This window comes from Bradysia coprophila, assembly GCF_014529535.1.
Source record: "Bradysia coprophila strain Holo2 chromosome IV unlocalized genomic scaffold, BU_Bcop_v1 contig_5, whole genome shotgun sequence".
Lineage (NCBI taxonomy): Eukaryota > Metazoa > Arthropoda > Insecta > Diptera > Sciaridae > Bradysia > Bradysia coprophila.
This window is the reverse complement of record NW_023503374.1, coordinates 8,300,251-8,322,713: the sequence shown is the minus strand read 5'-3', so window position 1 is coordinate 8,322,713 and position 22,463 is coordinate 8,300,251. Positions and strand designations below refer to the sequence as shown.

At 38.8% G+C, this 22,463-nt stretch overlaps 5 protein-coding genes across 9 annotated transcripts; 2 read left to right on the top strand and 3 right to left on the bottom strand.

Annotated features, from left to right (window-relative positions):
- The first annotated feature begins 467 nt into the window (after positions 1-467).
- On the top strand, positions 468-2,114 carry LOC119071660 (F-box/WD repeat-containing protein 4). The gene is made up of 4 exons (XM_037176627.1): positions 468-621; positions 697-911; positions 980-1,573; positions 1,639-2,114. Exons 2-4 carry the CDS (start codon positions 715-717, stop codon positions 2,066-2,068), a joined length of 1,221 nt encoding a protein of 406 aa, XP_037032522.1. The 5' UTR covers positions 468-621; positions 697-714; the 3' UTR covers positions 2,069-2,114.
- Positions 2,115-2,340: 226 nt separating this feature from the next.
- LOC119071662 (2',3'-cyclic-nucleotide 3'-phosphodiesterase-like) lies at positions 2,341-3,569 on the top strand. The gene is made up of 4 exons (XM_037176629.1): positions 2,341-2,403; positions 2,479-2,514; positions 2,584-3,142; positions 3,205-3,569. Exons 2-4 carry the CDS (start codon positions 2,500-2,502, stop codon positions 3,522-3,524), a joined length of 894 nt encoding a protein of 297 aa, XP_037032524.1. The 5' UTR covers positions 2,341-2,403; positions 2,479-2,499; the 3' UTR covers positions 3,525-3,569.
- A 24-nt stretch (positions 3,570-3,593) lies between these two features.
- On the bottom strand, positions 3,594-6,131 carry LOC119071657 (zinc finger protein 2-like). Of its 2 annotated transcripts, XR_005086703.1 has the most exons (7): positions 5,903-6,131; positions 5,668-5,832; positions 5,450-5,608; positions 5,335-5,388; positions 4,678-5,277; positions 3,767-4,610; positions 3,594-3,715 (listed from the first exon to the last, which is right to left on the bottom strand). XR_005086703.1 is itself a non-coding variant. In XM_037176619.1 (6 exons), the coding sequence occupies exons 1-6, from the start codon at positions 6,098-6,100 to the stop codon at positions 3,825-3,827; spliced, it is 1,962 nt and encodes a 653-aa protein (XP_037032514.1). In that variant the 5' UTR covers positions 6,101-6,131; the 3' UTR covers positions 3,668-3,824. The 2 variants fall into 2 exon arrangements, 1 of the variants encoding a protein (XP_037032514.1); XM_037176619.1 differs by having other exon boundaries at positions 3,668-4,610.
- A 1,307-nt stretch (positions 6,132-7,438) lies between these two features.
- On the bottom strand, positions 7,439-10,157 carry LOC119071656 (gastrula zinc finger protein XlCGF26.1-like). Its single transcript, XM_037176618.1, has 7 exons — positions 9,920-10,157; positions 9,738-9,857; positions 9,611-9,673; positions 9,379-9,552; positions 9,118-9,174; positions 8,755-9,063; positions 7,439-8,691 (listed from the first exon to the last, which is right to left on the bottom strand). Exons 1-7 carry the CDS (start codon positions 10,115-10,117, stop codon positions 7,633-7,635), a joined length of 1,980 nt encoding a protein of 659 aa, XP_037032513.1. The 5' UTR covers positions 10,118-10,157; the 3' UTR covers positions 7,439-7,632.
- A 912-nt stretch (positions 10,158-11,069) lies between these two features.
- LOC119071658 lies at positions 11,070-22,058 on the bottom strand. Of its 4 annotated transcripts, XM_037176620.1 has the most exons (3): positions 11,656-13,156; positions 11,502-11,596; positions 11,070-11,405 (listed from the first exon to the last, which is right to left on the bottom strand). In XM_037176620.1, the coding sequence occupies exons 1-3, from the start codon at positions 12,657-12,659 to the stop codon at positions 11,119-11,121; spliced, it is 1,386 nt and encodes a 461-aa protein (XP_037032515.1). In that variant the 5' UTR covers positions 12,660-13,156; the 3' UTR covers positions 11,070-11,118. The 4 variants fall into 4 exon arrangements, 2 of the variants coding, with proteins under 2 accessions (XP_037032515.1, XP_037032516.1); XR_005086704.1 differs by lacking the exon at positions 11,656-13,156 and adding an exon at positions 22,012-22,058 and having other exon boundaries at positions 11,070-11,596; XM_037176621.1 differs by having other exon boundaries at positions 11,070-11,596; positions 11,656-12,966.
- Positions 22,059-22,463: the final 405 nt, after the last annotated feature.

Sequence of the window (22,463 nt, the reverse complement as noted above, 5' to 3'; positions counted from 1 at the left end):
CACTGGAACACACCAAGGCTGTATACTTTGGGGAGGTCACGCAGATCGCCATTCTATTAGATACGCGGGAGCACACCTTCTCCATACAAACAAATTCAACAAAATTGAATTTGTATGGCGTGGTGAATTTTTTGTATGAAACGTGGTGTGTAACCCGCGTATCTGCATCTGCGTGACCTCCCCAAAGTATACAGCCTTGGAACACACCACGTCTGATGATTTTAAATACAAAAAAAATTCACCACATCATCACGGCGATGACAATCATCACAGTAGGTGAACTTTTGTATATGAAATCTGCCATGTTATCATCAAGTATGGCGTGTCCAGTCCACCACGTATCTGTTTCTGCGTGACCGCCTTTGTAGAAGCAGTATTTACTATAGCTGAATGAATATCGCGCCTTTTATTCTGAATATGTCCGTGCCACAACATTTTTGACATTATTGGATTGTCAGTTCATTCACCACACGCGAAACCTCTTGTCTATATACTTGCTTGTGTGTTTTGTATATAAATGTCACGCGTGTTATCACTAATTTTAGTTTGATTATTATTGTACGTCTAGTCAATTAGAGTATTTACGTTTTATAAGAAGTAAACAAACTCTGTAGCCTAGTGGTACGTATCAGTTTCCTTACTAGATCAAATTACTGTTGGTGTTGTTATTTATACTGATGCTGTGACAATCGCTAGGTCTTTACCATTATTGCCATGAATTTACTCGATCTGAACGAACACACATTGCTGATTATATTCGTCTTTTGTTCTCTTGCCGATCTACAAAATCTTTACTTAACATGCAAAAAACTTCAAGAATTCTTTGTTCGGTTCGACCGTCACTTGTTCAAGGGCCATAGTTTCGATCTTGTAATGACTGGCAGTCGAAACAGTGGAAAAATCCATCAAAAGTACGTCTTATGTTTCTATGTTTTTTTATTCAACTATTTTGGTCTCTAAACACCAGTTTCTCAATTAGCACCTTACATGACTTAACATACTTGAAACGGATAAAACTATCGCACAATTGGCGCTATGGCAAATACGACGAGAAAATACTGTTCAAGCACAATGTAATGTATCCATCGCAAGTGTTGCTGGAAAAGGATTTATTTCACATGACCCACGGTGGACAGTTACGTATTCATCGACGACTGAAGTCAAAAAAATTGGTAAAAGAACAAGCCCACGAATTGATAGGCAAAAGTCGTGACGGTGATATTACGGGATTCGTGAAAGAGGGAAACACCATCTTCGGGGGACGTGATAATGGTTACGCTTTTATTTATGAGGACGGCGAATACTTTGAGGAACGGATTTCGGATCACATCGGGCAACGTAGAGCCTTCATAAATGCGGTAGATATTCATGCGGAGACATTTCTAACTGCTTCGATGACCTCAATGAAAATTTGGCACAAAATATACGAATTGGATATGGTGTCGCTGGAGCTGCAGGTGGAGAACGATGGTATATTCAAATGTATGAAATTGTCGCCGAATGGTGATGAATGCTTGGCTGGGAAATACTCGGATCGGCTGAAGGAAGCGCTAAGGCTGTTCGATATGGAAACGTAATTTGTTTTTCATTGAATGCCGGATCATGCAAATCTAAAAACAGTTCTCTCTTTTTAAACAGAAATACTGAACGGATTCTCAGCTCACCAACCAGTTCGGTATACAGTCTACTGTGGAAGGACGATAATACTGTACTCACAGCAAATTATGACTCAACCTTACGTCTGTTCGACATTCGTAGCAACGATGAACAAGTCTGGATGGATCCATACGATTCGTCCATATATTCCCTCGATTATGACGGACAGTACGGTGTTCTGTGCGGCATGATGTACCATTGTCGAGTGAATTTATTTGATTTAAGAATGGCAAAGAAATTCGTTCAGGTGTATTTTCCGTCACTGCAAAATGTTCGTGGTTCGCCGGCATACAGTATAGCATGCGATTCGACTCAACTTTTTATTGCGACAGATCACAATCTGAGGATATTGAATTTTGATGCAGACTGGGCGAATGCGAAAGATTATTGTGATATCTTCAATTTTGGTTGAGACGAGCCAAGTCGAATAAATTGTTTGGGAGTACTGTTGAGGAAAACGTTTTTCTTTTAAATTTAGATTTAGGAATGATTTTTGCTAATGCTAAGTCCACAACATAGTCCCCTCCAAGAAGCATCTGGTTTTAGCTAATTTTATCGTAACTCTTCGCTACTTTCACAGTCCGACCTACAGTGGATTAGAGCTTCATACCTGGAGCGGTCAAATTTAACACAGATGAAGAGAAATGTTGAATTCCCCCACACAAAACAAAATCTTAGTCCACCTTGAAAGTCTCACACGATATCAATATCTTGCAACGGAACGAGATAATCTTATCATCCAAATGTGTAATCTAATAGAACGTTGAACAAGTTGCATTGACACACAAATTTAGTAATTTCGTTTCTCGTTTTTCATTCCAGGAGGAAGCAAACCCCATAAAAATGCGAATCTTAAATGTGAGTGTGTGAAAGTGAACCTTTTGGCTTGAAATTCAACTTACAATGAAGTGAAAACATTTCTTTCAGATTGTGGGATTACTTCTAACCATAGTCACGACGCAGGTATGCAGTCAGAAAAGTCCGTATTTTTATGGTTGGTTCTTCAACGAAACTATAGCCAGTGGACTTGTCCAAATCACTACGGATTACTTAACACAATTGTATGCTGATGTCGAAGAAGTCCAAAAATTCCTACGTAATGTATCTACAACGGCAGACGTCGACAATCCATTGCTGTATTACACCAAGCCAGTTGATCCGAATACAGGAGATTACGACAAATTTTTCCACATCACAACGTTTTATTGTGGCACTGCTGATTGCAGCAATTATACGAGTCAGGTGACACAATACATTGATCAAGCCTTTACTACCCATCTTGTCGGAGTTTATTTCACACCAAGAACATATGGAATCAGAGTAAATTTGACGAGTGTCCAAAAAGAAATATTCGACCTAAATGAAGCGAATGCTGTGACATTGAGCCGGCTCAATAGAAACGATGAACCGTGTGATGCCCAGCTGGTGAATGGGATTCAATTCTGTCCTCAAGACGACACAAACTTCCATCCTACAGATACAAGAGGTGAGTGGCTTTGATCAAGACTTTATTGAAGGAATGAAACAAATGTTCAATCTTTTTCGTAGCTCACGTAACCTTAGGATGCGCACCGAATGTATCGGCAGTGACCACTGGATTGGATTTGATAGAAATTTTGAATTTGGAAATGAGTCCCAGCCAATTCTGTGCACAGATTCAGATCGACGAAGGAAATTTGATTCAAATGGGAGAGAAATGTGACATTTTTGTGGTTTATTTGAAGAAGAAAATGGTAGCTGAGTCAACGTTTGAAGCTTACTATCGCAGTGATGCTATGCTAACAATGTCGGTGCAGTGTAGGTTGCAAAATTTTGTGTTCTTGGTGCTAGTGGTCGTATTCCATAAATCCTTCCTACAATTTAACTGAGTTGTCGTTGTCGTTACCTGACAATTTAAATAAAGAACTGTTTGAATGAAGAACTTTTTTTTTGTCCAACAGAATGCTGAGCATATGACCTGACCTCAGTTTTAAGCGGAACTCGGAGTTCAATCCGAAACAAGTACTTTTAAGTTTTCCATTGAATTATATTTCTTCGCTAAAATTAACCAAACTAACACCTGGCTAACTCGTTCAATATTCCGAACACAAAAGATATGTACACCTTCTACACCCAAACGATACAATCGATTCCAGTGAAAATAACAAAACCTTCGTCTTACCGAACTCTTACTCATTCTCCTCTGGTGCCTGCACAAGATGAAACTGTCGTATATGCCGCCTCAGCCCATGTCGTTTGCTAAACGATTTGTTGCAGTACTCGCATAATATTGTTTGTTCGTGCACCTGGGTGGTGTGACTGTTCAGTATTTTCTGTTCGCGGAATGTCTGAAGACAAATGGTACACTTGTAGGGATTGTTTGGATTGTGAAGTGCTCTCATGTGCGGCTTTAAACGATTCGGTCGTCCCAATATGGTTTCGCATAATTCACAGGTGACTGGTTTCTTTGGGTCGGTATGTAGCTTGACATGTCGCTTTAACGCAGCCTCCTGATTGTATTTCTTCGGGCAGATGTAGCATTTGTACACGTACTCGTGTTCGGGAGCGTGAGTACGTAACGCATGCTGGCTCATCAAAAACTCGGTTGGAAATGTTTGTTGGCAAGTGGCACATTTGTGTTGGAACTCTGGATTGTGAAGCTTTAACCGGTGCAGTTTTAAGCGATATGGACTATGTAGGGTAATGTTGCAGTCGTCGCACCTGTTGATCGTTTTCTCTTTGGCACGGTGCGGATGAGCTGCCTTTGTATGACCTTCCAGTTCAAATTGTGATGGAAATTTTCGCGGACATTTGTTGCAAAGAAAGGTACTGTTGGGGTCGTGAAACTTTTTGCGATGTGTTAGCAGCGCCGATGGTTGACTGAATTTGATTTTGCAAATTTCACATCTGTATGGATTAACGTCGCTGTGATGTACATTGATGTGAACTTTCAGATGTGCCACCGATGTAAATGTCTAGGGCAAAGGGATTTAATTATGGCGCACCATTTAACAGTTTCAAAATGTTATATCAAATACTCACCTTCGAACACTTGGAGCAAAGTACTCGAGCCACTTCCGAATGTGATTTGGCCTTATGCTGCCTGAGCAAGTAGTTTGCAGGAAATCGTTTGCCACATTCATCGCATATGTACCGTTTATCTGTAACGTGTGTCAGTTTGTGCCTGCGAAGATTATTGGCTCTAGCAAACGGACGCGAACACACCTCGCACAGATACGGTTTCACCGCCATGTGTGTCGGGAAATGAACTTTCAGATGTAGTCTCGTTCGAAACACTTTCTGGCAAACATCGCATTCGAATGTCTTTTTGTGGTTTATGCTGTGCTTCAGGTAATCGTCCCGACTGGAAAACGTCTTATTGCATTCTGTACACGAGATAAGTTTTCCATCGGGCTCGTCGTCTGTTTTCGATTCACATTCAATGTTCTCGTGGTTGTTAGTGGTGTCGTGGTCATCGTGGAGTGACTGGGTATGGCGCCTTAACGATCGCAGCGATGACATATTTTTCCCGCAAATCGGACAACGGTGCTTCGAAGTTTTGGAGTTAATTTTGGCGGATCGACTCGATTTTTTCTTGACCATCGGATAGGAGTCCACACTTGAATCGTCATCGGTCTTTATCTGTAAAAAGATTTGCTTGTGCAATCGTAATTTCCTTAAAATTGAATTGCGATTTACTTCTCCAATATCACTGTTGTCATCGTCGTCGTCGGACAAGTACACATCAGATTTCTGTATATTGGAAATTGAGGAACGTTAACGACAACAAAAAAAAAATCTGAACATGACTTACGACAACGATTTCCTCACTACGTCCTGGGCATGAAACATTCAATTCATCAGGAGGCCAGTCTGGTTCAATTTTGATTTCAACTTTATCTGTCTCGCACTCTGGAGTTTGCGTTTCACTCACAGCATCTCTATCGTCAGAGATCGACAACGGGTCTACAGACTGCGTGTGTTTACAGACAATGTGGTCAATTTCTTGCATATGGTGCTGTATTGACTTACCTCATCACATTGTTCGAAGCAAGGTTCTTCTTTCGGCAAAACTTCTTCTACTTTCTCGAACTCACTGTAATCACCTAACTGTTTCGATGGAACTGCATTATCCATCAGCTTAATTCTACCACCAAAATATTTGTAGAAATCGTAGCCCTCGACATCCTTTCGTACCTGATCAAAGAACAAAGAGGAAAACCGTTGAATCTCTGCCACAAAAAAAAACGTAAACAGTGCACCTTACGTCAAAGTGATTTTCACAACAAAAGAGACGTTTCTTTGGTTTAATACAGCTGATGTCCCCTCCGACTAGTTCCAGCCATTGTTTCTTCTTAGTTTCGGGCACAGCAAAAAATATCCGCTCCGGATAGTCAGAATTCTTAGCATTACACACTGGAACTATACAAACTCGATTCTGTCGTGCAACTTCCTTGGAAGGCATTTTTTACTAAAAAAAAGTTTTTATTTTCATTACTGTCAAATTTGACAGTGGAGTTGACGTTTACTGATAACAGATGTCGTTGGGACAACTTCACCACCAGGCGATATTTTTTGAAATATGTTTGTCGTTTCAAATTAATTATTTGTGACGTGAGTTTGTACTTGTACTTGAATGCTTTGCAGTCTTGCAGGTCTATGTACCTAAAATTGTCCCAACCTTTTTGAAGTGCGTCTGAACTGAACGATCGCAGTTCATTTTCGGAACCGTTAACCAATTCGTATTGACTACACTTGAAAGATTTTAAATGAGTCAGTCCGCTAGTCACGCCATAAGTCCACTAAACATTTAAATTTTTTCAACTGACCCGAAAAAGTCCCGAAAAGCACTATCTTTTGAAAGACGTATTATGAGTTTGCATAATCGTTCTGACAATTTCCGTCGATTGAATAATTTAAGACTCAACGGTCTAAGGATTATTTCGCAAAAGATTTAACTTAGAGAATGGTTAGAAAGATCTAACTATAGATTGCCCCAACGAAAATGATTGTTGGCATAGCACTGCTTCTAGCATAGAAAGTATTTGGAAGTTGATGAAATCACATTAGGCACCGTGTTACTTTTGTAAAGATAGATGAATTGTTTTCGTTATATGAGTTAAAACATACAACAGATCCGTGTCCAATAGCAGTTTCGTCTAGTGTCAAATAAGTTGTTAATTTCAGAAAGCTAACCTCAAACAACGACAAATTCATATAAGTTATTTTAACATTGCTGTTAGCTCTGTGAAAATGACAGCTTATTTGACATCTCAAACGACATTGATAATGATCTATTCAAACAATCTTAAGCGGTAACTGAAGCCTTCAAATTTGACACTTGTCAATACAATTTTCATGCTAGGAGCAGTGCTGTGGTTTTTGGTGTTCATGATACTAAATTAAATATTATTTGCCTGATAAGTGCTTCAGCTCCGACGGACTACGGTTATGAGGCTATGACTACATACATACCATACCATACGCAGTGGAAGCGTGCTGGGCCCATAACCTATTAACGGAGTTCAGGTTCGATGAATCAAGGAAAAGATCCGAGACACTAAATTAACAGTTCTTTATTGTTCAGCTAATTTCCACAGAATGAAGAAGAAAATTATATCGAGAAAAGCGGTTGCTTTTGTTATAAACAAATTAAAAAATTTCATTGCATAGTAGATCTCCAACAATTCGATAAGTTTCTAAGCCTCAGACCAGATGTATTTGAAGTGATCGGTTCATTTATCATTTATCTGATTATAGGCGAACGAGAAAGGTTTCTAAAGAATAAGAAAGACATCAAGCTTGTACAACATCGTTATATTTGAATAAGAAAATAATAAAAAAAAAACTTTTTAAGTTTAATAACACAAGCTCCAGCTGTAATAAGACCTAATAACTAATGCAGCGTTGACTAAAAACAAACTGAGCCAAAATTTTCGTCCGAACACCAAAAAATCGATTTTGATTAACAGCTGCGTTGCATACCCTCCCGCTCAATCATTCCAATTTTATCCGTCTCGCCAACGACAGCATTTCACTGTGATTCCTGCGAAGATGCTGCCGCAATCCATCCCGTTTTCCGAATGTTTTATCGCAATACTGACACAGTATTGTCTGTTCATGCACTTGAGTGGTATGACTGTCCAACATTTTCTGTTCCCGGAACGTTTGCAGACAAATGTCACATTTGAACGGATTGTACGGGCTATGGAGCGCTCTCATGTGCGGCTTTAAACGATTCGGACGACCTAATATCTTCCCACACAATTCGCACGTAACCGGTTTCTTTGGATCGGTGTGGAGCTTGACATGTCGCTTTAACGCAGCCTCCTGATTGTATTTCTTCGGGCAGATGTAGCATTTGTAAATGTATTCGTACTCGGGGGCGTGCAGTCGCATAGCATGCTGGTTCATTAGGATCTCAGTTGGAAATGTTTGACGGCATGTATCACATTTGTGCGGATTGGCTGGATTATGCAATTTGGCCAAGTGTGCTCTTAATCGGTCTGGCCGACAGAGTGTGATGCCACATTCTTCGCATCGAATTATAACTTTTTGCGGCGGTTGCATTGACTTAATGGGATGGGTTTTCATATGGCGCTCCAGCAGAATTTGTTGGGTGAATTTTTTCGGACATTCTTTGCATGGAAAGGAGCTCGTTGGGTCGTGGAATCGCTTTCGGTGGCGTAACAAAGCCGATGGATGGTTAAATTGCAGTTGACAAATCTCACATTTATAGGGATTGACTTCGCTGTGATGCACGTTCATGTGTATTTTCAAATGAGCGTTGGTTGTGAAAACTTTACTACACTGTGCACACATAACGGTCGCCGCATCTGTGTGTGATTGGGTAATGTGTAGTTTCAACAAGTATTGAGCTGGAAATCGACGTCCACAGGTTTCGCAGACAAAACGCTTTTCTGTCGCATGTGTGTATCGGTGCCTTCGCAGAGTGGAGGCTCTCGCAAATGGTCTTGAACACACTTCGCACAAGAACGACTTTACAGTCATGTGCATCACATAGTGTGTCGACAAACGGAAACGTGTTTGAAATACCTGAAATGTAGATCGCACTATGCTAATGTCGCCCAGTTTGAACTATTCATGACAAAGACATACCTTCTGGCAGACATCGCATTCAAATGACTTCTTGTGTGTCGATTTGTGTTTGTGATACTCGTCTCGGGTCGTAAAAACACTTTCGCATTCCTTACACGTCACTGTGTTTTTTCCTGCTGCTGCTGGCTCCCGCTTTATTTTCCCTTCACCATCATGAACGGATTTCATGTGTCGCTTTAATGATTTCGCCGACGATAAGATCTTTTCGCACTGTGGGCAGTTATGATTGGCATCTATTTGACCAGAATTGATTTCATCAGAATTTAGATTGACGAAAGGATCTGGGGTTGAATCGATCTCCGTCTTTATCTGCACAGAACATTTACGATTAGAGAATACCGAATGTCACTTTTAATAACCTACTTCCGGCGGAGTATCAACTTCATCATCGTGGTCGTCTTGCACGTAAACATCGGATGTCTGAAATTGAGTTTTCGAACAATTAGTTATTTGTTTCCCATACCTTATATAATTCATGACAAAATTTTCTAAAGACAAAAGTTTTGCAAACTAATTTCGAGTTCTAATAAGTAGAAAACAGTTGAATAGTGAGACGATAACGAGTAAGTAATAGCTCTAAAGGATATTCCTTTCCCGATACGACCAAAACGTCGAATTACTTACGACAATGATTTCTTCACTGCGAGGTAGCTGCTTATCGACTTTGCTATCCTCTGTGTCCGAATCGGAATGTCCATTAAACTCGTTATCACTGCTATCTGAAAACGACTCTCCTTCGCTTCCATTTTCGTTCTCTCTGTCACTTGGTGTCGTTGGTGTCGCAAGTGGATCCACAGACTACAATAGAAATCAAATTTCAATTCAAAAATCAACTAAAGTTCTGCAGATTAATTACTTCGTCGTCACCAGCCTCATCCGATTCTTTCGTCTGCGGAAGCTGTTCTATCGTTATTGGAAGCTGCAGATTATATAAATATCTCTTTGTAAAAAGAATTCTAAAATAAAGCTAGTCGAGCGCTTACTTGGGGCGCTGGCACTGTGATATTGACGCCCAAATTTTTGTATGGATAGGCATGATTTTCTAACTTGATTCTTCCACCGAAATGTTTGTAAAAATAGTAACCTTCAATGTCTCTTTGCACCTTAGAAATGAAAAGAACATTACAGCAATTCGATTGAAGTCAGCGAAAACAAATTTCTTTACATCAAAATGTTTTTCACAACAGTAGAGACGTTTATTAGATTTAATGGAACTGGCCTTCGCTCCAACTATATCCAGCCAATTGTCCCTTTTACTATCTGGCACCGGAAAAAATATTCGATCGGGAAAGTCTGAATTCACTGCTTTACACGCTGGAACGATACATATTCTGTTTCGTCTTAATATTTCTTTTGAAGGCATTTTTCTATAAACAATAATTTGACAACAACTGTCAATTGTACTTGGGATTTTTCATCACAATCATCATCATCATCATCACAATCATTAAGGGGACATTCAAAAGGGACGTAACGCGATTTTCGAGAATTTTAGACCCACTTTTAGACCTGACCACTTTTTTTCAATCCCTCAACATGGTGTGTCCTTTTTTGCTAGACCCCTCCCCACTGAAGACATGAACGTCCTTTTTGAATGGTCCCCAAAAGAACAGCTGATTAGGTATTTGTCACTAATGTCATTTTAAAGATAATAACAAAGTCAAAGTACATATTGAAGAAGTAAGATGTCGCGACATGTCTCTTTGATCTATTGGAGTCAATATCGAATTAAATCTTATAGATTCGAATTGCAGTAAACGTTTTACGACCTCATACGTTACCATCACCAACGTCCTTACATCCTCATTTCCAAAGTTCTGAAAGAACAGGTTAAGACAACCACGAAGGCGGGTGACACCAAATTCTAAAAACAGATGCTGTGAGAAATCAAATTAAAGAAAATATTTTTCTCGAAAATTCAGAATTTTGTTTTTGTCTATTTGTATTTTTCATATAAACTTCGCAGCCCTTGACGCATTTGTGTGTCACCGCCCTCGTGATCAACTCAGAGTTATCTTAACCTGTTCTTTCAGAACCTTGCTCATTTCACCAGATCACTGGTGCTACCCAAGAAAAAACGAAGTTTCGAAATTTGTTGATGTATGTATACATGTTTATTTAATTAATTCACAGAAGGCTATCTATCATCTCTCTGATGTCGCACATAAATTACAATTTCATAACATGAACTCTAAACCTTTTCATTCGATTCTCATCTTGTCTTCATACAAACATAGAGAGAGAGAGAGAGAGAGAAAACATCAAAAGAGAGCATAAGAGAAATCGTTAAACCTAATAAAAATTTACTATACAACTGATGGTAACACTGAATTCAATAAATTTTATTTTGATAAATAACTTAAATCATTGTACATGGATTTTAGTCAAAGACAACAGATCTTTCAATTCATCATGCATCAGCTTATGAGTAATTAAATCTAATCTCTGTTTGTTCTGAAATATACTCTGTGGATTGGCACCCAACACCACTTCCATTCTCCCGGAATGGGAAAATGTGAAGCAACTTAGCGGAACATATGGCATATTGTCGGGAATCCCCAAAAGAGGATGAACTCGTTCAACGGGACAACCCAATAAATTATAAGTATCGGCGCCAATTCCAGTGACAAGATTATTAGCTGCTCCCATATCTGTGGTATTCGATGGTGTTAATAATGACGACATGACTCTTACGGGAATCAATTTAACTACTGGAACGATAGATAGTTTCAAAAATTTGTCCATACCGATGTCGAACAGTGAGACGTATTTCTGTTCTATTTTCTGCAAACGAAGCAGTGCATCTGATTCTCGCAAGGGAAACGTGTAGAAACCGCCTGTCCTGTATACAAACACATTTTTAGAGTATTTTTTGAGTATTAGAAAGACTAATGAATTTACCATTGATTTTGCAATCTGTCCGGTCCACGAAGATTTTCATTCATTGCCGGATGCTTTGGCCACGGTAATGAATTGCCCATCTTTATCTCCAATGGCAGTTCGTGCTCTTTAAATTTCACCTCTTCAATTAGAAATCGTCTTAAGGCACCCACAAGTATAGTAAAAATTACAGAAGCCATTCTGACACTTCCATTCCATTTCCTTAACACTTTCATATCATCAACTGGAATGCTGGTGAAAGAAAACATCCACTCCTTCTTACGCTCAGGAGATGACACAGGGTATATGCAGTGGAAGGGATTCTGCTCTCTAGGTAATCCTTTCATAGCACCGAGATGTGTTGGACCTTCAATGATCTGCTTAAACTTGCCGCAAAAATTCTCTCGAAAGTCTTTTACAAGATAGGGCGCCTTCGAGCCGGTAAGTTTGTCAAGGATGTGAATGAAAGAGTACACGTCGATGAGATTATGATCCATTTTAAAGGCTACTGCAGTTGTATCTTCCGAGAGAGGAATTATTGCTACCTGCCATCTCGATCGCTTCTCTTCATACCCGATAAGCATCCATCGAACTAGAAAATTCTCCAATAGTTCGTCTTCCTCCAGTTTAGTGTCAACGATAGTCTTAGATAAATCTAAGCAGTCTCTCATAATGGCTCGAAAGACGTAGCCCCCACGAATCACAAAATAGGAAAAGAATTTATCGTAAGGATCTTTTTCACCATTGAGATTAAACGTGCTCGAAAAATGGTTACGAAATTCGTTGACACTAATGTTCCCTTGCACTCTCAAACAAAATCCAATGTTATAAGGAATTTCCCATTGAGGACTGCCTGATGCACCGTCATCTCCCTTCAGTGGTACAAGTTTTTCACCCTGTATATTTTCAGAACTCCTGCAACTGATTGCAGTTACGACTAGTTTCACCAGCACTAATATGAATATCGGAATACCGAACAATAGCAAACAAATACACCAAATTAGCGCTCCTAAGACCACCCGCATTTTGAAATAAACTATTTTCTACGGTTCATTAGTGTGAGCCGCGAAATGTAACTGGGCTTCGTATAAACGTTCCGCTAAATTTACACCACAGAATTAGATTTTGTTTACAGAACTGCGATAAGATAAACAATTAAAGTAAATACTTCGATTACCAAATTTATATAAAATGACGAATAGATATGATTATCTATGAGAAAACTAGTTTTAAGCTCGGTTTTTCCGTACAGAAGGAAACCGGTTTGCAATCCCTAATTGCGTATACAACCAAAGTAATTAAACTGGGCAAGGCCTCTCACAACAGAATAGAACAAAATGCCGAAGAAAAAATTAATGAAAAATCAACTCTTGAATGTGTGTGTGACGTACTTTACCTCTATGACATCATAATGATTCGTATTTTTGTCTATTCTATAAATAGACAGAGATCATCGACATTAATTTGAGTAAATTACTGGATATGGATTCGAGTATTTATTTCCTATTTGATTGTACTTAAACGTTCAACGCCCAAACTCAACCGTCTACTACAGATATGTGCACAACCGTTAAATGAAAAGTAAAGGGGCCAAATTATGAGAAAAATTGCAAAATTCGGCCCGGGGAATAGAAAAAAAAAACATTTAAATGGGAAAGAACTTAAAGACAAAATTAATTTCAGTTCCTATTCGTCTCCTAATGAATCACGTTGTTTAAAAAAAAAAAAAAATGAAATCACAATGAAAGAACATCCTAAACAAAGATGGTAAACATAACAAACTTCTGCTTCTTCTGATGACTTCTTAAGACGGTCTGAACTCTTCATGTCATATGAAACGAAAAGATTGATACAAAAACGTTTGGTTATATTTCGAAAGCAAAATTTAGGCGCATAAAAAAGGTGTTGGATAAATATTTGAAATTGTTACTTTGGTCATCGTAGAGAATTTCGATGAATCGAGTAATACTATAAAGTAAAAGAAATCAATATTTAATGTTCACACTAAAATATCCGCACCCTCACACTTCGGTGACCGGCCAAAATCAGGACGCACAAAATACGGAGCCTCAAAATGCGGACAAAAAAATCCGGACGACACAAAATCCGGATGCTTCAAAATCCGGACACCCCAAAATCCGGATGCTTCAAAATACGGTAGAATCATCCAGGAAAAATCAGGAATTCCGGATTTTTAGCCCCGTACGAAGTACGAAGGGGCTTATAGGATTACGATGCCGTGTGTAATTGATGGAATTCGAAGCAGACGGTAAGGGCAAAGTGTTTGCCTATGTTCATAGATAACGAATCCGCAATAAAAATTTTGTCTGTCCGTCTGTCCTTCTGTCCGTCTGTCCGTCTGTCCGTCTGTCCGTCTGTCCGTCTGTCCGTCTGTCCGTCTGTCCGTCTGTCACGTCGATATCTTGAGTAAATCAAATCCGATTTCAAAAAAAAAAATTTTCCCTGAAAGGTAGTTGAAATAGTGAGGCTAAGTTCGAAGATGGGCGATTTTGGGTCGACCCCTCCAGAGCTGGGGCCCCATAAGTGCTTTAACGTTTTCCAAAGATTTCTCTGGCCATTTAAAGGCTACACTTGTAAGTGATACATCAAATGAAAGGTATTTACAATACCTATCCACAAAAAAAAAGTTTATGGAAATTGGATGACCGACTCGTGAGTTAGACCCCTTGGTGTGAACTAGGTACAGGGCGGCAATCCGTTTTTGCTTGTAGGTTAGTCAAATTTGAACGGATTTAGATGGATTTTGATTTATTAGATAGGTATTGACCGTACCAATCAGGGAAAAAAAAGTTTATGAAATTCGGTTTACCGGAGCGTGAGCTAGGTCTCTTGGAGTGAGCTTATATGTGGCTACTCGGCCGTACAGTGAAGGTGGTGTTTTTTGTTAATATCTCGAGTAAAATTTAACCGAATTTCATGAATTTTTTTTTGTTTGAAAGGTACTAACGAATGTAAAGCAGCCGTTGTACTTTCCACCTCCTAACAAAATGGCCGTCGGCCGCCATTTTGGATTTTTTTAAAATCAATATAAATAGGTGAAAATGATAATTCCAAAATCACTGATCAGTGGGAAGTGTAGTTTGTGTTACTTTTGAAAGGAACGTCGTACGGGGCTTCGTAATTGCGCTATGCGCAATTTTTAAGACGTACACATTGCATAAGAATTTTACGACGTTTACGGGCGCAATAGGCTTACGGTAAGAGTAGGGCGACGGACGAAGTAGGTTCATGTGCGCAAAAGATGTACGGGTTTGTACGGGGCTCAGTCGCAGCAAACGCTCCGACTGTTCTGACGGCTCGTTTTTTTAAATCTCATTAGTCCAAAGTGGAAGTTACAGAATATTAAAATGTAAAAGATTTTAAAAAATTTTCGCTTGCAACAATAAAAAAGGTAAAAATCTAAATAACTGCGACGTTAGGTAACGGTGTTGTTGTTGTTTTTCGTTGGAGATGGCACAGTACCGAAGGAAATAAAAAAAACGGGGGTACAGGAACGGTAGCCCCCTGCTTCTTCAAAAAATCTAAATGTTATTGCGGCATTAGTCAACGATGTTGTTTTTCTGAAATTGTTTTGTAGTGATGAAATAGCGCCGCAGGCAACAAAAAAAGCGGGGGTACAGGGGCGGCAGCCCCCTGCTTCATCAAAGAATCTAAATGTTATTGCGACATTAGTTAACGAAGTTGTTTTTCTGAAAATCTTTTGTAGTGATGACATAGCACCGCAGGCAACAAAAAAAGCGGGGGTACAGGGGGCGGCAGCCACCTGCTTCTTCAAAGAATCTAAATGTTATGCGGAATTATTTAACGATGTTGTTTTTCTGAAATTTTTTTTGTAGTGATGGCATAGCGCCGCAGGCAACAAAAAAAGGCGAGGGTACTTCATAAAAAAAGATTTATAGATATGTAGATAATTTGTTCATGACAAATTGGAGGTCACTCATCAACTGTGTTCTGTGCTACATCCGGAATCCCACAGGGGAGTCACCTAGGCCCCCTTCTCTTCATATTATTCTTCGACGACATAACAAAAGTAATACAACGTGCGAAGTGTCTATTGTACGCAGACGATTTGAAGATCTTTCGGAAAATACGAACAGTATTGGACTGCTCAGCTTTGCAACGTGATCTTGATGACGTCACACATTGGCTCAGGATTAACGGCCTCACAGTCAGCATAAATAAATGCAATTCGATCTCATTTCATCTGAACTATCATCCAATTCACTTCGATTACAAAATGGACGGTGAAAGTCTGGTGCGAGTCAACCGAATTCGTGACTTGGGTGTGATTCTGGATACAAAATTAGACTTTTCAGCCCACATCGAACATATAACAAGTAAAGCGTACTCAATGCTCGGCTTCTTGAAGAGGATTTGTTACGAGTTTCGTTCCGTCAGCGCCCTAAAAAGCGTCTACTGTGCTCACGTAAGATCACGTCTAGAATACGCATTCAACGTTTGGCAACCGCACTGCACTAAACAGCCTCGATGAAGCGGGTAACAGTGGCAGAGTCGTTTTGTCGTTGCGTCATTTTGCGACAAAGTGGTTCAACGAAAAAGTGACAGTTGAGAAAATTCTAAATTAGATTTTTTGTTTTGATGTGGTTGTTGTGATGATTTTTCGTTTTCTTTCGTACAAAAGTATGAAAATTTGTGATTTCATTATCAACAATAAGCTTTCAATATACTATGTAGTAAAGTTCGTGTGTAGTGTTCTCCAAAAAATTAAAATCCGTGTTCAATGTTCTCATAAACATAAACATCAAAGGCTAAATGTTCTCCAAAAATGTCCTGTGATTGATTTAAATAAGATTTTCTCAGTTCAGGTTTGTGCTGTTGCGAGCATTAGCTATGAACAATTACGGGCGTTAGCTAGGAACATTTTGAATATTATTTTGCACAAAAACCTCAACCCAAGCTAATTTAAAGCCTCAAACCAACCTGATTTAAATTAGATTTTATCGTTTCAGACAAGGTTTGAGCTGTAGTGAGCATTACTTAGGAATATTTTGATTATTTTTTGCATTCAATCAATTAAATCCAATTCTAAAAACTTCACATTCAAAAATGCTGCGCTAAAAAAAATCCAAATTTTACGACAGAACCACTTTGTCGCATTTTCTCATGTCGCAAATTTCCGTCTCTGCCACTGTTACCCGCTTCATCGAGGCTGTTTACACTGCACCACGAAAATATCTGCAATTGAGTCCATTCAGAGACAATTCATCATCTACGCCCTAAGACGAACTGTACGGCGTGACAATACCTTCAGACTGCCTTCATATGATTCTCGCTGTAGGACAGTTGGTATTGGGGCATTATCAAGAAGGCGCATCAATTTGAGTGTAACTTTCATGTACGATGTCCTCACCGAACGAATTGACGCTCCCGAGGCTCGGGCGTTTTTAAGCTTTTTGAGTTTTTCCACACTTTTTTTCTATCAATTCCTAGACTCTTACTTTCCGAAAAAGTGTGTATAATACCTTTTTGCAATTACACACTTTTTCATTTTTTTAGAGTAAAATGTGTAATGATTACACACTCGTAGACTGAAGAGTGTGTAATTATTACACATTTAACGCAGCTCCAAATTTACTCCTTACAAATCACAAATTCAGCGTCGAACGTGGCTTCGCTTTTATCTTTCGTTGCTTTTCACAAAAGGAGCACTCACACAATGCGCTAAGAATCTGTTTGCGAATTGGAACGGCTTGTTCCACTTTTTCGTCTTCGGACGATGATGATTTCTTCGATGTATTGAGCGTCTGGATACTTTTTTACTCTTAGCTCTAACCAATTGTTCAACTTTCTCTTTATTCTTTCGAAAAGACTTGCAGTAATGTACAGAAAATATTAAAAGAGCGAAGTAAGGTTCGAGTGTCTCATTTGAAATTAAAAAATATTAATTATCAGTTAAATGGATTAAGCTCATAAAGCTTCGTTTGGAATGAAGCCTCAGTTTTTTTTTGCAATAAGTCGATTTTTTACATTTTTTATTAGGCATAGTGTGTAATTTTACACACTTTTACTACGAACAAAAAAGTGTGTAAAATACACACTTTCAAAAAGTTTTTACACACAATGTGTAAAATACACGCTTAAAAAAGCCCGTGTCCCGAGCTGAAGTCTAAGATAAACATTCGACGACCTGCCCGCGATCTTCGTTCGAATGAATTTCTGCAAATCGACCAACACCGAACCAACTATGGATTATATGAATCAGTCAATTATATGAGCATGATCTTCAATCGATTTGCACATTTGTACGACAGATCAACCTCTAGGATTACGTTCCGTAATCGCATTCGTGCCATGGAGCTACCAGAGCGCTATTCGTTTATCACCTACAGGATGAGCTAAGTGTTTAGCTGCCGTTTCGTTCATTGCAATTTGATTGATTTGATTTACTGATTTGTTTTCCTCTTTTCCTTTTCTTTTTCTTTTTCTTGTTTTTGAATTTTCTTCAGCTTTTTTTATCTTTTTGACGAATATTTTTTCTTCAATTGTTTGAATATGATTCTTGTTTTCATCTTTAATTTCTATTTTTGTCATAAATATCAGTTAGTTTTATACTGTTGATAAATGAAAAAAAAAAAAAAAATAATAAGTAGTTGTACGCGCCGCTGGCCGTAGGTTAAATAAACCAACCAAAAAGCGGGGTCGAGGGGCGGCAGCCCCCGTTTAGGGGGGTCAAGGGTGGAGTATCCCCCTTGCAAGTAATTGGTGTGGATTGGCACAAATCTAACATATATCAAGACATTGCAGATATTTCATACTAAACAGCCTCGATGAAGCGGGTAACAGTGGAAGAGTCGTTTTGTCGTTGCGTAATTTTGTGACAAAGTGGTTCAACGAAAAAGTGACAGTTGACAGAATTCTAATTTAGATTTGTTGTTTTGATGTGGTTGATTGTGATGACTTTTCGTTTTCTTTCGTAAAAAGTATACAAATTTGTGATTTAATTAACAACAATAAGCTTACAGTATACTATTGAATAAAAGTCGTGTATAGTGTTCTCCAAAAAATTAAAATCCGTGTTCAATGTTCTCATCAACATAAAAATTCACGGCAAATGGTCTCCAAAAATTTCCTATGATTGATTGAATGGTTATTTGTGTACCTGTTTTGGACGATTGATTTTAGGCAATTTCGCGGATTGTAGGCCGAACGAAGTGAGGCTTACAAGCGAAAGTGCCTTAAATCAACCGTCCCAAACAGGTGCACATGTAAGTTTTCATGCAGAGGGCCGGAAACCCGAGAAAATTCAAAAAATTGCCCTCATTTTCGGCCCCGAAGCATGAAAATTAGATTTTCTTAGTTCAGATTTGAGCTGTTGCGAAAATTAGCTATGAACAATTGCGGGCATTAGCTAGGAACATTTTGAATATTATTTTGCACAAAAACATCAACCCAACCTGATTTAAGGACTCAAACCAACCTGATTCAAATTAGATTTTATCGTTTCAGACAATAAATTCCTACTTTACTTGATTGAGCTACTGAGAAATATTGGTGGCTACAAAATACGGACTACAAATTCGGCTAGATTTTGAAGCATCCGGATTTTGGGGTGTCCGGATTTTGAAGCATCCGGATTTTGTGTCGTCTGGATTTTTTTGTCCGTATTTTGAGGCTCCGTATTTTGTGCGTCCTGATTTAGGCCGGGAGCCCACACTTCACATGACAGTATTCATCATTATCATTCGGCACTCGTCTATCAAGTTACTTCATTCGAATATTTTTATTGCTTGCCCCATGCGAAAATTGATTCTTACATATCAATTTGGCCCCTGCGAAAATTGTCGATTACATGAGGGATATTTACGTGACACTTTCGTCAGGAAATCTCTATTTTCGCGGGGTGCTCGAGTCATTCATGTAAAATCAGTTTTCGTGGGGTGCAGCCATATGAAGGTGAATGCGTCATCTGAAATATTTTATGCTCTCTAACATGAAAACGGGAATAATTATTGATGTTTTGTGTTTTTGGACAATTATTTTGCAGTGGCGAGAGTTCAGTGTGGCAAAAGAATTTCAATTCTTAAAAAGAAAAATCACAAAACTGAAAGCGTCAGCCATATTTGTTCTAGCAATAATTTCAATGTTTGTTATGAACACACATGGCGAGCACTTTTAGTTGCGTATTTTTCACTTCAATTCGAAAACACTTCACACATTGATTAATTTTAGATACAATTCATTTCACTTCACTGCAAAATTTTTCGTCTAAATAACAAAAACAACAAAATCATTGCCTAGAATGTATTATCATGGAACGGAATAACAATTCAATGACAATATGGCACCTGCTATGGTGTGATCACTTCGATCACTTTCGGTACGGAAAATATTGGTATTGGTACAGCAGTACCAATACTGCTGTACCAATACCAATATTTTCGGGATATTTTTATGAAGAAGTATGAGCCGATTTCGGCTGTGTACTATTTGTTTTGTTGATTTTGTCTACGGAGATAGTTGTATTTAAATCAGCTTTTGTTGCTATTTATAGAAATTGATATGTAAGAATCAATTTTCGCATGGGCAAGCAATAAAATAGAATACAGTGCACTCTGCTGCAATGATTCATTACATGGTGGAACAATTTTGAAACTCGCAACTCACGCGTGTATGTTTAAGCGCCTCGATTTGAAAACTGTTATTTTGACGCGGGTAGTTACATACCTCGCCTTCGGCTCGGATATGCAAACTCTACCCTTGTCAAAATAACAGTTTTCAAACCTTGGCGCTTAAACACACACTTGTGAGTTGCTCGTATCTCAAAATTGTTCCCCCATGTAATGAATCATTTTCGCAGGGTACACTGTAACCTACTATTACTTGTATGTGGCATAAGAAAACTTGAAGATTTGGCGATTCCCGCATAGCTTTCTTCAATTTTTCAATCAAAAAATTTATCAAATGTTTTATTAGGACAACTGAATTTGGACATCGTTGACATCGAAATCAAAAAATTGATCGATGATCTGCCGTCCAGCCTGGTACCAGACACAGAAGCAAAACGTGAAAACCAAACAAATTGGGATTACCCGAATATGAAATTAATTTTCGAAACATTTTTGAGCAATGCTGACCAAACTGATGGAGCGAGCTTACTTGCATCATCCAAAAACGAATCGTCAAAGTGGTTGCAAGTGATACCGTCGTCTGAGTTGGGCTTACTTTTGAACAACAATACAGCTCGAATTCGGATTGTCATACGTTTGGGTGGGAGAGTATGCGAAAAATACACTTGCCGATGTGGAAAAACTGTCGAAGAAAACGGCCACCACGGTCTATCATGTATTAGGAGCGCTGGCAGAACTCCGAGACACGTAGGATTCATGAAAATAACCTTGAATGTCTTATCTAAAATCGATTTCCCGAGCATGCTTGAACCGCCTTGAATAAGCAGATTGGACGGTAAGCGCGTTGACGGTATAACCATCACTCCTTGGGAACGAGGAAAATATTTGGTTTGGGATGCTACAGTTAGCGACACTGTTGCTCCATCGTACGTGACCTAATCTGCGAAAATCGCTGGCTCGGTCGCAGACCAATCAGAATGCTGACTACAATTACCCCAAGAAAAAACGAACTTTCGAAATTCATTGATAGTTACTATGCTTTTTATGGTCGGACATTTTTTTTTTGACTCGGTTTTCCGAGGAAATCGCAAGTGTTACAACGACATCATTAAACATAATAAAATTTTACTTCGAAACACTTATCAGTTTCGAAGTAAAATTTTATTATGTTTTCTGAATTACACTGAATTCAATAAATTTTATTTTGATAAATAGCTTAAATCATTGTACATGGATTTTAGTCAAAGACAACAGATCTTTCAATTCATCATGCATCAGCTTCTGAGTAATTAAATCTAATCTCTGTTTGTTCTGAAATATACTCTGTGGATTGGCACCCAACACCACTTCCATTCTCCCGGAATGGGAAAATGTGAAGCAACTTAGCGGAACATATGGCATATTGTCGGGAATGCCCAAAAGCGGATGAACTCGTTCAACGGGACAACCCAATAAATTGTAAGTATCGGCGCCAATGCCAGTGACAAGATTATTAGCAGATCCCATATCTGTGGTATTCGATGATGTTAGTAATGACGACATGACTCTTACGGGAATCAATTTAACTACTGGAGCTATAGATAGTTTCAAAAATTTGTCCATACCGGTGTCGAACAGTGAGACGTATTTCTGTTCTATTTTCTGCAAACGAAGTAGTGGATCTGATTCTCGCAAGGGAAACGTGTAGAAACCGCCTGTCCTGTGTAAATTTTTTTTTTGCGTTTTTACTTTACAAATGAATAAGTATTAGAAAGTTTAATGAATTTACCATTGATTTTGCAATCTGTCCGGTCCACGAAGGTTTTCATTCATTGCTTTATGCTTAGGCCATGGTAATGAACTGCCCATCTTTATCTCCAATGGCAGTTCGTGCTCTTTAACATTCACCTCTTCAATTAGAAATCGTCTTAAGGCACCCACAAGTATAGTAAAAATGACAGAAGCCATTCTGACACTTCCATTCCATTTCCTTAACACCTTCATATCATCAACTGGAATGCTGGTGAAAGAAAACATCCACTCCTTCTTACGCTCAGGAGATGACACAGGGTATATGCAGCGGAAGGGATTCTGCTCTCTAGGTAATCCTTTCATAGCACCGAGATGTGTTGGACCTTCAATGATCTGCTTAAACTTGCCGCAAAAATTCTCTCGAAAGTCTTTTACAAGATAAGGCGCCTTCGAGCCGGTAAGTTTGTCAAGGATGTGAATGAAAGAGTA